This window comes from Geotrypetes seraphini, chromosome 5 (genome assembly GCF_902459505.1).
Source record: "Geotrypetes seraphini chromosome 5, aGeoSer1.1, whole genome shotgun sequence".
Taxonomy (NCBI): Eukaryota; Metazoa; Chordata; class Amphibia; order Gymnophiona; family Dermophiidae; genus Geotrypetes; species Geotrypetes seraphini.
The window spans coordinates 94,374,023-94,388,684 of NC_047088.1; the positions used below are offsets into that span (position 1 = coordinate 94,374,023).

The 14,662-nt window shown below is 41.6% G+C and overlaps 1 protein-coding gene across 1 annotated transcript in view; it reads left to right on the forward strand.

The window, feature by feature from the left end:
- The window catches only part of LOC117361136 (sulfotransferase 1C1-like), a 46,465-nt gene that overhangs the window by 22,295 nt on the left and 9,508 nt on the right, over window positions 1-14,662 (forward strand). The window contains exons 2-7 of the mRNA XM_033946073.1: window positions 83-258; window positions 1,274-1,489; window positions 1,610-1,738; window positions 1,831-1,928; window positions 7,022-7,148; window positions 12,929-13,023. Coding sequence (XP_033801964.1) covers window positions 1,303-1,489; window positions 1,610-1,738; window positions 1,831-1,928; window positions 7,022-7,148; window positions 12,929-13,023 — 636 coding nt within the window. The 5' untranslated portion in view covers window positions 83-258; window positions 1,274-1,302. The remainder of the gene's footprint in view (window positions 1-82; window positions 259-1,273; window positions 1,490-1,609; window positions 1,739-1,830; window positions 1,929-7,021; window positions 7,149-12,928; window positions 13,024-14,662) is intronic.

The window sequence follows — 14,662 nt, forward strand, 5'->3', positions numbered from 1 at the left end:
CATTCTGGGGTACATAATGTTCATAATATGCTTCCAACGGTAACATTCATATGTTTATAACAGTGTGACTTATCTCCACCAGTATGTCCTGTATCTTCAGCCATCACCCATTATCGCCGCAAGTGTGGAAACTTCATACAAATAAGCAGTCTAACCAACGGTGGCCAGCCAGCATTTCGAAAAGCTGTGTCAGGGCAGACTCACAAGCATAATTCTTCAGTACTTCTGGCTGAAACCTCCTTACCCCCAGTATTCAAGGTGCGGTTACACCATGGAGCGATACAAAGGCATTAAAATAGTCTCATTTTGTTTTACATTCCTTTTCTGATCATTTCTGACATTCTATTTGTTTTTTTAGCTGCCAGTACACACTGAGCTTCCTGGTCTCATTGATATGACTCACTAGATCCATAGTTTATGTTTTCCCTCTTATCTCCATTAATATGCTTTTTGCTCTCATCTTTGAAAGCTTATATTTTGACTCTTACCCCCCTCTTTTATGAACACTATAGCGTGAGTTTTAGTGCCAGCAGCAGTGATAACTGCTCTGACGCTCATAGGAATTCTATGAGCGTTGGAGCAGTTACCGGCACTGCCGGCGCTACAACCCACTCTATGTGTTCCTAAAAGAGGGGGTTAGTTTTTTACTTTTAATTATTGGTCTCATGGTTTGTGTCATGTCTTCTAGTTCATTATATTAATTTGGTGGTCGTATGGCCCGCATAAATACTTGAATTTCATTTGTTTACCTGTTAGTTTTTCATCCTAATTTCCACCATGTTGATCCAACGAAGAAGCAAGGGACGCTGTGGGGTAGTCTACGCCAGGGATCTCAAAGTCCTTCCTTAAGGGCCGCAATCCAGTCGGGTTTTCAGGATTTCCCCAATGAATATGCATTGAAAGCAGTGCATGCACATAGATCTCATGCATATTCATTGGGGAAATCCTGAAAACCCGACTGGATTGCGGTCCTCAAGGAGGGACTTTGAGACCCCTGGTCTAAGCCCTAAAAGCGGTCCTACTGCCCACAACAAAGGACCTTGGTGCCACAAAAGTCAGTGGATAAGAAAAGGGTCTGTTCACTTTACATACAGCAACATTTTTATGTCCTATAACTGTTGGCATTTGTCAGATTTTTATGATATTATTTTATGACATTGTATTATTGATTTGTTTTACAACACCAATAAATGTTGACATTTTAACTCCTGTAAGTCCAGGACCTGGTTCCACCATGCTGATCCTGCAGACTCTTTTTGTACTTTTATCATAGATCTTCAACCACCCACCCCTGGTTCAGGGATGGCTAAGGAGGAAAAGAATTACAATGAAATCCTGAGGTCTGCCCCAGAAAGTATCTTCAACCGTTTCCCACTAAGAATGGTGCATGGGGTCCCACTCATGGAGCCTATTGCCCAGAACTGGCAGCGGATAGAGGAATTCCAAGCCCGGCCAGATGATTTGCTCATTGCCACTTACCCTAAAGCAGGTGGGAACCTCCAGACTGGGGAAAATTTCTGAGTAGGAAAGGGGACATTTAAACCACACACACATCACTTTTATTTTTTCAGTGAAAGCAACCCACACCCTTTTTTTAAAATGTCTTTAGGCACCACCTGGATGCAAGAGATTGTGGACCTCATTAATAATGGAGGAGATGTAGAAAAGGCTCACCGGGCCCCCACCTACGTTCGGATACCGTTTTTGGAAATTTGCAGTCCAAAACCCATACCATCAGGTGGCTTACTCTAGGTTGCTTGTTCTAAGCCATTTATAATTATCCTATAGTACAATATCATTGAGTCATAGACCTCTCATTGTTCTCTTCAGGTGTGGATATCCTTGAGAAGACCCCATCTCCTCGCACTATTAAAACACACCTCCCATTTCAGTTGGTGCCCAAGTCTTTCTGGAAGTTGAACTGTAAGGTAAACCTCTTCCCTCCTCTACCTTTCTCCTCTGGTCTTTCAGACTCCCTTCATCTTCTGTTCATCATATGTAGTTAGAATGAATCTATTTATTTTTTAATTCTATTTCTTAAATCTCTTCTATCCAGGGTCCTGGAGTTATTTACAATATAAAATCATAATATAAAAACCAAAACGCAACCTAATCACCAAACCCATAAAATTCTGCATCCCATAAAAAGTAGCCAACACTAGTATCACCCCCCTCTCCCCCCAACACACACACACACACACACACACAACTTCCCTTTGAAGCCCACAAAAATTTAGAAGTGCTGAGTACTGAGTACTGAGAATGCAAATATTATCACAGAACATCCTACACAACTTAGTTTTGTGTCCTTGCAGCTGTAGTTCTTGTGTTTGACTGGTGAAATCATTTCACTCTTTCACACTGCTGTAGTCATGGTCCTAGATGATTCTTCTCAGCCTGGGAGTAATTTTATAAATTAATTGTAGCTGGAGACTTCAATGCTGTAATTGATCAAATAATGGACAAACAACCAAGTATACAATTAAAATCATTAGGTTTAGATAATTTTGTGCATAATTGTGGATTAAAAGATATATGGTGGATTTTTCATTTTAATGCTCGATAATTTACATTTTGTTCCCAAGTTCATAAATCATTTTACAGAACTGATTATTTTTTTGTTTCAGATCATTTAATTCAACAGGTTACAAAAGCCAGCATAGATCCTATCATTTTGCCGGATTATGTTGGAATTTGGATAGAATATCAGTTCACTGAAGAAGATTCTAAGAGACCTGTTTGGAGGTTCAATAATACACTACTTGCAGACTCAAACTTTCTTGAGGAAATTCAAATAAAAATAAATGAGTATTTTCAACTCAATACCTCGGAGGAGATCTCTTTAGAAACTCTATGGGACGCTTTTAAGGCAACTGTAAGAGGGCAGATTATTTCATATTCGGCGCATGTTAGAAAATTGCTTAGATTAGAGTTTTCCAATTTAGAACAAATTATTTCTGCTTTAGAATCACAATTGGCTTTAAAATGGGAACAAGATACTTTGACTGCCCTGTTGAAGGCTAAATACAAATATAATGAGATTTGCTCACAATTGGCTAGGACAGATTTGTTTTCTCAGCAGTTGGTGTATTATGGAAACTCTTAGATTTCTACAGACATCCAGGGAGGGAGGGAAGGGGGGATGGGTTGGGTTAATGTGTTTCAGTTGGTAGCAAGAATTTAAGAGGACATGGACTGAAGATAAGGGGGGACAAGTTCAGGACAAATATCAGGAAGTTCTGCTTCACGCAACGAGTGGTGGACACCTGGAATGCTCTCCCAGAGGAGGTTATTGCGGAATCCACCATTCTAGGATTTAAAAGAAAACTAGATGCACATCTCCTTACGAGAGGCATAGAGGGATATGGGTGACTAAAATTACAATATACAAAAAATTGGTATTAATGGTGATGATCTATCCTTGAATAAACCTGGAGATGAAAGAGAAAAATATGCTTCCCCCTGATAGAACTTGACAAAAATCAAAGTGAATAAAAGGATCAATCAGTACGGGCCCCGTACCCTCGTTTAAAACCTTGGCCCCGGGCAGGTGTTTATGCAGTGACAAGCACTTAGAAATAAATCTAAATAAACCCTGCCCCGTACATCATATTATCCTTATGATAAATATATTTAATATAGAAAAATATAAATATATATGTTACCCAATAATTGGAAGCACAGTCATCCCCAGGTTGAAACAACAGGAAAGAAAATCACCCCAAAGAAATCTCCCTGAAACCTATATAAATGAACACTCAGTGTAAAAAGTGAAAAAATCAAAATATAAAAAGATGACAAAAAATCGTCAAAAAAATACCAATAACAATGTGAATATCCTCAGTCTGTTTCAACAAAACCACAGAACGGAAGGCCCTGTGCATCTGTCACTAATATATCGTGAAAAATAGTGGTAAATAGCAAAAAACAGTGAAGAGTACTTAGCTCAATGAATCCAAAATGGGACAAAATTCAAAGTTCACCAAACATGGCTATTTAGTTCCTATCGTTGATCAGTCCCGCTCGTGTGTAAAATGCTCATGAAAGAGTCATCGATCCATTCGCCGTAACGCTTGAATCACTCAGTCCCGTGCAGTCATAGGGGCTGTCAATCCCATACACTCATAAGGGCTGTTCAATAATGTTCGTTGAGCGAATTGCTCGTTCTTCAATAATATTCACTGCTCGTTCTGCTCACTCGACAGGTCCTGTTTCAATATCCTCGTCAGGAGGGAGCAGGAAAGTTAGTGGAATGACTGAAAATATTTTTTTCAAACGCCAAGTCCTGAAATGTTAAGGACGGAGTAATCCCCGGCAGCGGCACAATCAAGCTGCTTTGACAAATGAATGCCTGAAACAAGGAGTTCTTATAGGACATTTTAAAGAGCCCCACCTGGGGCAACGCATACGTAATGACGTAGGAGAGATATCAACAGAATGACGAGAATCAAAGTAAAGAAAAACAAATCTTTATGTAAAACATTTATTAACGTTCTCATTCAAGCCATAAGGAGAGAATGCTCGTAAATTGAAAATCCAAAAATTCTCTCTCATCAATAGATGATTTTGTCTATCTCCCTTGAAAGTGATAGGAATTTGTTCCAATACACACCACCTGAGTTGGACAAATGTGTGGTGGTGTTTTAGATTATGGGCCACCATAGGGGCTGTTAGTTTTTCAGTTTTGAGACAACTACGGTGTTCGATTAATCTTACTCTGATAGCCCGACTGGTGCAACCTACATAGATTAAACCACAAGGGCAGGAAATCACATAGACAACGTATGTAGAAACACACGATGTCACTGCTCTCAACTGATAACTCTGCAGAGTTTTGGGATGTGTCCATGAATTGCCTTTATGAGAAGTGGTGCACACCGAGCAACGACCACACGGGCCGTGACTGCCTTTTATTATCGAGGGAGAATGATAAGTAGTGAAATCCGAGGAAACAAGGTGTTCAGATAAGTTTTTACCTGTAGTGAAAGCAATACACGGATGTTCTTTAAAAGTCGGATGTAACTGTAACACATGCCAATGTTCATGTAAACTCTGGGCTATCAGAGCAGATTGAGTTGAATGGGAGATGACACAGATTTGGTTGGTAGATGTCTCTTTATTTTTTTGAATGAGAAGAAGATCTCTGTTGGCATAACGAGCACGTAGGTAGGCTTTCCGGATAACAGATTCAGGATAGCCTCTATTCAAAAATTTATTTCTTAGTATCCTGGCTTCAATTTGAAAATCATCAAAATTAGTACAGATCCTCCTGGCCCGTAAGAATTGACCTATCGGGATCGCCGCTTTAAGGTGTCTGGGATGGCAACTGGCGTAAGATAAAAGATTGTTTTTTTCAGTATGTTTGTGGTGCATCCTGGTAGAGAGACTGCCTTCTTCACAAATAACTTCAGTATCTAAAAAAGAGATACTGTGGGTGTGACAAGTGTGAGTGAACTTGAGATTAGTTGTAAGGGAATTAATCCAGGAAATAAAAAGCTGGAGAGACTCCTTAGATGATGTCCAGATGAAAAAAATATCATCTATAAATCTGAACCAACAAGCCATCTGTTGAAAATAAGGGTGGACATATAGATGTTGTTCCTCAAAGTTAGTCATGAATAAATTGGCTATGCTTGGGGCAGCCGTGGTGCCCATGGCTACCCCTTGATTTTGTTGAAAAAAATCTTGATCGAACTTGAAATAATTCCTAGTTAGGACTAGAATGGCTAGGTCCAACAGGAATTTGGTAGAAACTCTGTCTGAAATGTCCCGTTGATTTAAAGTGGACTCGACGACTTTAAGAGCTTCATTCTGGGGTATGCTTGTATAAAGGGACACAACGTCTAAAGTCACCAGGATGCTATTAGAAGAAAGAAGACCAATCCCCTCGATTTTGCGGAGGAAATCTGAAGTATCTTTGATGTAAGATCTAGCCTGACAAACAAAGGGTTGCAAAAAATAATCAAGAAATTGAGACAACGGCTCTAATACAGTGTTCTTCAGGGAGACTATTGGTCTGCCAGGGGGAGATGTAAGGGATTTATGAATCTTGGGAACAGTATAAAAAACAGGAATTCTTGGACTAATGGGTAATAAAAACCGTTTTTTCTGCCTTGGTGATCATTCCCTGTACCCATGCAGTGTCGACTATCTGAGCAATGGTTTCTTGTAATTCCTTAGTGGGATCACTAAAATTACGCCAGGTGTACACCTGGCTGGGCCTCCACGTGTGTGGATCGCCAGACTTGATGGACCGAAGGTCTGATCCGAGATGGCAGTTCTTATGTTCTTATGTATATTTGTTGCACTTTGTATAAGTTTTGAAAATCAATAAATAATTTATTTTTTTTTTAAGTTTTTTCATTTGTAAAAATGATGCCAAGAAGGCATGTGCTTTTACCTAACCCATGAGCAGACATGTTCAGGGATGGAGTTGTGATTTACACACAGGGCAGATTAAAAAAAAAATCAGTGCTAAGTGCTATTCTATAAAGTTTGCATACTCTTTATAGCAGGGGTCTCAAAGTCCCTCCTCGAGGGCTGCAATCCAGTTGGGTTTTCAGGATTTCCCCAATGAATATGCATGAGATCTAGGTGTATGCATTACTTTCAATGCATATTCAGTGGGGAAATCCTGAAAACCCGACTGGATTGCGGCCCTCAAGGAGGGACTTTGAGATCCCTGCTTTATAGAATGGTGCTTATCATTGATACTCATGCCCTAACTTTGGGTACCAGATGTACACCTGCTAAAACCTGGGGTAAATGTTGGTGCCCATGTTGGGTGTGCTGACCCAGCATTTTTTTATTTTTTTTTGAACAACCTTGACATGTCTTTGTCCCTCTCATGGTTGTGCTTTTACAATGAGCCCCATAGGCACCTATGTGGCTTTATAAAATAGGCTGGAAATAAGCATCTACTTGGCCTCTACACATAGGCAACCTATTATAAATTGCATTTCTTACCATGGCTTCCTTCCACAGATGTGGCTTTATTTTAATCATTCTCTTCCTCTTTCAGACAATTTACGTAGCCAGAAATGCCAAGGACTGTGCGGTCTCATTCTACCACTTTGACAAGATGAATGTGACACAGCCAGAGCCAGGGACCTGGCATGAATATCTGCAGAAATTTATGGAGGAGAAACGTAATTTGGGACTGACACTACTGGGAATGTTTATGTTTGTGTTTATTATGAGAACTTGATATATGGCCTCATCTGGCGGGCAGGTCAAGGTGGTTTACAAAAATAATGCCAAATGATGAGGACATAACTATAAAGAGTGGATTTCTTGCTAGACCTCAAACACCCAAGGCACTACTTTTGATTCTATTCGTGCCCTTACTGGGGTGGTGTTTTCATCACTGGTCTTAGCAAATAGCATGTGCAATAAATATTTTTATTAATTTTCAACAGGCTCTGCATAAATTATAAAGTGCATAGAGTGCCATAAAAGTGCTATATAGTGCTCTAATGGAAAGGCACTTATCTTTGCGCCTGACGGCTGTCCAACCATTTTACTTTATGTTTCGTCAGGGGCTATGCCTCCTTGGTTACAAGCATCAACATTTTTAGTTAAAAAAGCCCATTCTTTGAGCTGAAACTACCGCTACTCGTGGCACTGCACTCAGCCTGTTTCGCCCATCAAAAAATAGAGAAACAAATGCCAATTTTGTAAAAATAAAGCAGAAACAGTCAGCCAAACTAACGAGAGATATAGGGGAGGTGACATAAAGAGGGTTTCATCAGGAGAGCACTATTTTAAGAAAAACTATGAAGCCTAAGGGGTCCTTTTATCAAGGCGCGGTAGGGGTTTAACACGCGGAATACCGCACGTTAAGCCACCTGCCGCGCTAGTCGCTAATGCCTCCATTGACCAGGCGTTAGTTTTTTTGCTTGCTGCAGGGGTTAGCGCGTGATGAAATGTCCAATGCGCTAACCCCACTAGCGCAGCTTGATAAAAAGACCCCTAAGCTTTCATCTGAAAGTCACCTAAATTTAGAATTTAAAATTTATGGGCCCGATATTCAGCCTGCAGCATTTAAGAGTTTTGCTAACCTCGGCTGGTGTTATGCCTGGAAATTCAATGCCAGGCCGCATTCAGGCTCTGGCATTGAATTTCTGGGTTTATGGTGCTGATGAAACCATAGCTGGTCAAGTGAGATATTTGGCACCTAACCGTTTAAGGGAAACCACATAAAAATAGGACTGACTTTTATGCAGTTACTTTGGCCAGTTAAGTGCCGAATATCAGCACATAACTGGCCAAGTGCTGATTCTGCTCCCGGAACACCCCCAAAATAGCTGGATGCTAACCAGACATTTTCAGCAGCACTAAGGCCCCATTTTTCGGAGCCACGGGATCGAGTGCCACACGCCAAATGCTCCGACACCCATTCAGTTCCTATGGGTGTAGGTGCATTTAATGCAAAGGCCCACGCTATTGGGCTTAGTAAAAGAGGGGGGTAAATGATTAAGTGCCACTGAATATGAATAGTTAGCCCTGTTCAAGTGATTTAACCAGCCAGAACCTGTTTCTGGCTGGTTAGATAGCATTGAATGTTTACCACTATAGTCCTAAATTTAAGCTCTTACTCCAAAAATGAGTCAAGATATTTGAAACAGTTTATATAGATATGGTAGCATTAAATGTGAATGGATTTGTCAAAGCACAAGTGTTTGGCGATTTAATGTAAGGTTGCTTGATGTTGGAAAGCTGCAAATGAAAATCAGATGAGACTTTAAGAACGTAAGAATAGCCTTACTAAGTCGGCCAATGGTCATCAAGCCCAGTAGCCCGTTCTCACAGTGGCTAATCCAGGTCCCTAGTACCTGGCCAAAACCCAAGGAATAGCAACATTCCATGCTACCGATCCAGGGCAAGCAGTGGCTTCCCCCATGTCTTTCTCAATAACAGACTATGGCCTTTTCCTCCAGGAATTTGTCCAAGGCTGTAAACTTAAAAAACATCACCAACATCTTTTGTATCAGGCAGTTTTATTGGGCAAGGATTTGGAACATTTGATCATATTCTCCAATCTTACTTGAAATTTAGGATGCATTTAAAGACATACTTGTTTTCTAAATATTTGTAAACTGCAAAGAATTTCACGGTCCTGTCTTCTATATACTTGGGTGACTAATTTATAACCTAATTGTACATCCTACTTTTTGTAAACCGCATAAAACTTTACGGTCCTGCATTATATAAGTTGATTGTTATGTTATGTTAAAACAGGCTACACTATCCGCTTTTACCACAACCTCTGGCAACATGTTCCAGAGCTTAACTATTCTCTGAGTGAAAAACAATTTCCTCGTAACTTCATCGAGGTTAGCCCCTGACGAAGCTGAACAAAGTGAAATGGCAGAGCTCCCGTCAGGTTAAGTACTATTGTAATGCTTATTCATAATAAGCAGCTTCAGTGAGTGAAAATGGACCAATGATGATGTTCATGACACCAGTATCATTCGGGTGTTTGAAGTTCATTGTTCACTTGGTAATAATATCCATATGAACTATTTCAAATATCTTGACTCAGTTTGGTGAAAGATTTATTTTGGTTCAGCAAGATTTTATTCCAATATTAAGTCCTAAATTTAGGCTGCCATTCATATGCCTGTGTTTATGAGTCTAATTTAGTTACCTAATGTTGCAAATCATGGCTAAGCTCCTAACTTCTCCCCCCCTGCCCATATCTGTTCATGCTGATGCCCAATTTAGAGGTTTAGTAGAATTTTGCCCAATTTTGCCCAATTTAGAGGTTTAGTGGAATTTTGAGCATAAATTTAGGAACTCGGCCCTAGTATATATTTAAAGCCAACATAGGAGAATTACTTTCAAAAATAGAATCCTTAAACTTTTTGAAAATTGATTCCATAATGTTCACATTCTTTGCACACAGGGGTAAGTCCTGTGCTGTCAACCAGCAAAATAGCTGTCCTAACTTACCTGGATAGTTATCTGGACATTGACATTGAATATTGGTGGTACCCGGATACGCCTGGCGGTTAACTTAGGCCCGGATATGTAGTGCTAGTATCCAAGTTAGGGTTACCTCTTTTTAGAGGACTGTAGGTGCCTGGACAGATTTCCAAAATCCAACAGTTTGTCTGGATTTTGAAAAGTTCTGAGCCATGTCTGGAAAGCCTGACTCGATACCACACACATGCGCGCATGTGTGTGACATCATCACATCACATTTGTGCATGCTCAGTGGCTCTCCAGACATGGCCCGGACTTGGGGAAGAAGAGACGAAATTTGTGTGGGGGCGGGGCTAAGGTTGGAACAGGGCAGGACTGAAGGTAAAACTGGGTGGGGCTAGAGGTAGAATATGCAAGGCAATGTGTCTTCTTTTTTGCACAAACAAATCTGGTAACCGTAATCCAACTCTAATCCAGGGGCGGACAGGCCTAGTGGTTACAGCTGCTACCTCAGTACCCTAGGGCTGTGAACTTGACCCCAGCCTGCTCCTTATGACTCTGGACAAGTCACATAAACCTTCATTGCCCCAGGTACCACAGCTAGATTGTGAGATTGGAAAAATACATAAGAGTACCTAATTGTTATTCAATATATTGTAAACTACTTTGGGTGAATCTCTTCATGAAAAGGCAGTTAATAAATTCCAATAAAATTGTATCTCTTTGCCTTTCTAAATTGTTTAGGGTCTACCTCACACCTTTTCAGTAACAGTGCAAGGCATGTCCTGGAGTAGTGTTACCAGATTTTCCTAAAAGAATTTTACCTCCCTAGCACTCGCTGATGTAACATATAACCAGTCAATGTTTCTTTATTTATGAAGTACACCTGAGGTTTTTCTCCACTTTGTTTTCCTTTTTCTTTGTATGTTGTGTAGTTTCAGGGGTTTGAGAGGGGTTCTGAGGTGTATATGGAGCATGTGTAGAAATTATTGGTGAGTTTTTGTGCTCCCTCTTCATTATTAAATTGGTAATTGAAATTATCCATTATTATATCGTTGCCAAATTCACCAGCTTTCCTAATCTCTGAAAACATTTCTTCATCTGTCTGCTCATTCTACCCCGGGGGACGGTAGTATAACCCTACATTAATATGCCTTCCCTTCACACATGGAATTTCTATCCATATGGGTACCATACTGCTATCTATGTCATGCAGAATGTTTACTATGTTTGATTCAATTCCCTCTTTAATATATAGCACAACCTTCTCAGTTTAAAAACTGCTCTATCTCCTTTTTAAACGTTAGCGCCAGCAGCCTGGTTCTATCCTGGTTAAGGTAGAGTCCATCCCTTTTGAACAAGCTCCCCCAATCAACCACGCACTGAGACTTCGTAGCTCTGCCTACCTCTTGAGACTAGGATCATTTCTGAAAATGCTACCCTGGAGGATCTGGACATCAGCTTTCCACCTAAGAGCCTAAATTTGGCTTCCAGAACCATCCTCCTACATTTTCCTATGTCATTGGTACCAATATTTACCAAGAAAGCTAGCTCCTCCCCAGCACTAACTAAAATCCTATGTAAGTGACATGTGAGGTCTGCCACCTTCACAGCAGGCAGGCAAGTAACCAGGAAATCCTCACGCCCACCAGCCACCCAGCTATCTAAATGCCTAATGATCGAATCACTAACTACAACAGCTGTCCTAACCTTTCCCTGCTGAGCAGAAGCCCCTGGAGATACATCCTCAGTGCAAGAGGATATTGCATCCCCTGGTGGGTAGGTCCTGGCTACAGGATTATTTCCTACTTCACCAGGGTGATGTTCTCCTTTTAGGAGACCTCTCTCCTCCAAGGCAGCATAGGGGCTACCAGACTGTAGGTGGGACTTCTCTACAACATCCCTGTAATTCTCCTTTATGTACTTCTCTGTCTCCCTCAGCTCCTCCAAGTCTGCTACTCTAGCCTCAAGGGAACATATTCATTTTCTGAGAGCTAGGAGCTCTTTGCAGCGAACACACACATATAACTTTTCACCAACTGGGAGAAAATCATACACGTGACAGTGCAAAAGACTGGATAGCACCCCCCCTTGCTGCTAGACCTCTCTTGCTGCTGGATTACTATCTTATTGTTGAGTTGATTAATTAAACCTTATTAAGATACTAGGAATATATTAGACTAGTAAAGAGAGTTTTAGGATTATAATGTATACTTATTTAGTGTTTGATTCTTAGCAGGTAATGAAATATAGTAAGAATATGTTATAAAGAGTTCTCTTGTTATGCTAATTAGAATAATTGACTATAAATAAAGAAATGAACAAGGGTGGGCAGGAGGGAATGGAGACTAAGCTAGACCCTTCTCTGCCTGCCAGAGACTATCTCTATCAGAAAGTTCAAGTTTAAAAACTGTAGAACTATAAAATGCTATTATTTTATGAAGACTAGCTAAGAAGCAAAGTTTGCTTTTTTAAGATCTATTCTAAACTGTCTATATAAGGGAACCTACAATTTAGCTTTTCTCTCCAAACCTATCAAAGCTCAGAGCAAAATAATATATACTTACCCAGATATATGTCTTCTACTCCTCTCCTCTCAGAAAGAGAATGTCCTCTTCCCTCTTTCTCTCCTCTCCAACTTTTTACTGTCTCCAGTATATATCACATACTATTCTGTCTTACCTTGTTTACTGTTGTATTACCTAAACATCTTGTGTAATTCCTGAATTGTAAGTTATCTTGAACCTAGATAGGCATACAGTGACCCAGAAATTGTAGATTAGATTAGATTTAAAAGGAATGTGGACACTGTGCTTTTTGGAATGAGGTCATGCTGGATGAGAGGTAAGCAAAGATTATAGTAGTCAAGAGCTCAGAAGATAGGAGATGCCTCATTGTCCTGTGCCTCAGCTATGTGGGAGGTATAGCTCTTTCACAGGCTATGACATATTCAATATTTGTTTCTGCTAGTTCCATTTACATTTGCTCTGTATCCTTATAGTCAGCTGGGGATCCTGGTATGATCATGTATGTGGCTACTGGGATGAGAAGGACAAGCACAGGATCCTATATGTGTTCTATGAAGATATAAAGGAGGTGAGATAATGGAATCATGAAAAACTGGGAGGCTAAGGTGCAGTGGCACAGATATTTTGGGTGGGTCTAGAGCTAATATGGGTGGGTACTATGGTACTGATTTCCAGACCGTGGAAAGTAGCCCAGCTCCATCTTGCAACCCCAGAAATTCAGTGCAGTGACTAGGCTTCTCACTGACTGGAATATTCAGTGGGAGATAGCTGGCTATCTCCCATTGAATAATAGTGGTTAGCTAGTTTAGTGCTATTTATCTGGCCAGGAAATACTGCTGGCTGGCTAAATAGTGCTGAATATTGGGCTCATATATAGGTATGAGTAGTGTTTTCTGAGCTACTACAAAATTATTCCTTAGAGTACACCTTTCCTTCCCTACTTATCTCCCATCCATCCCCATAGTCTGATGTCAGCCCTACCCTGACTCTTCCCAGCCCCATTATCCCTCCCTGTAACCTAGCATCAGCCCTGTCCTACTACCTATAGTCTGGCATGGCCCCTGACATTAAAAATCTGCCCCCCCCCCCCAAGCACACCAGCATTAATTAAACATAAATATAAAACCTTTTCTTTTTTTATTTCAAAATCTTTTTATTGAGAAGCAATGAAAGATCAAACTATACAGTGTCTTGCTGTCATTTTCTTTCTAAACAACTCCAATTTTACTGACGACCACTTCCCTTTATCCTGCAGTTCCCCCTTCCCCCTCTGTTACTCAATACAAATCCACATTTGTCATAAAGGGACATAGGAACATACAAAACTGCAATCTCGAACTGCCCTTATAAAATTATGTATAGAAGGGGCACAAAACCCCATCTATAACACACTAAGGCCTATCACATGGAGATGAGATTGCCCATATAGCACATGCAGACTGCTGTAATGGAAGAACTGGACCTACCATCTCAGACACCCTGGTACCTATACTCTGAAATCTGTTCAACACTTGACCCCTCACCTTAGGGGATATTGTTTGAATATAGGACCAAGATAGAAAGATCTTTTGCCTTTATGGATATACCGTATTTTCACGCATATAACGCGCGCGTTATACGCGTTTTTACCTACCGCGCATACCCCTCACGCGTTATATGCGTGAGCGCGGTATACAAAAGTTTTAAAACATAGTTCCCACCCCGCCCGACGCCCGATTCACCCCCCCCAGCAGGACCGCTCGCACCCCCACCCCAAACGACCGCTCGCACGCGCTCCCACCCGCACCCGCATCCACGATCGGAGCAAGAGGGAGCCCAAGCCCTCTTGCCCGGCCGACTCCCCGACGTCCGATACATCCCCCCCCCCGGCAGGACCACTCGCACCCCCACCCCGAACGACCGCTTGCACGCGCTCCCACCCGCACCCGCATCCACGATCGGAGCAAGAGGGAGCCCAAGCCCTCTTGCCCGGCCGACTCCCCGACGTCCGATACATCCCCCCCCCCCGGCAGGACCACTCGCACCCCCACCCCGAAGGACCGCCGACTTCCCGACAATATCGGGCCAGAAGGGAGCCCAAACCCTCCTGGCCACGGCGACCCCCTAACCCCACCCCACACTACATTACGGGCAGGAGGGATCCCAGGGCCTCCTGCCCTCGACGCAAACCCCCCTCCCCCCCAACGACCGCCCCCCCCAAGAACCTC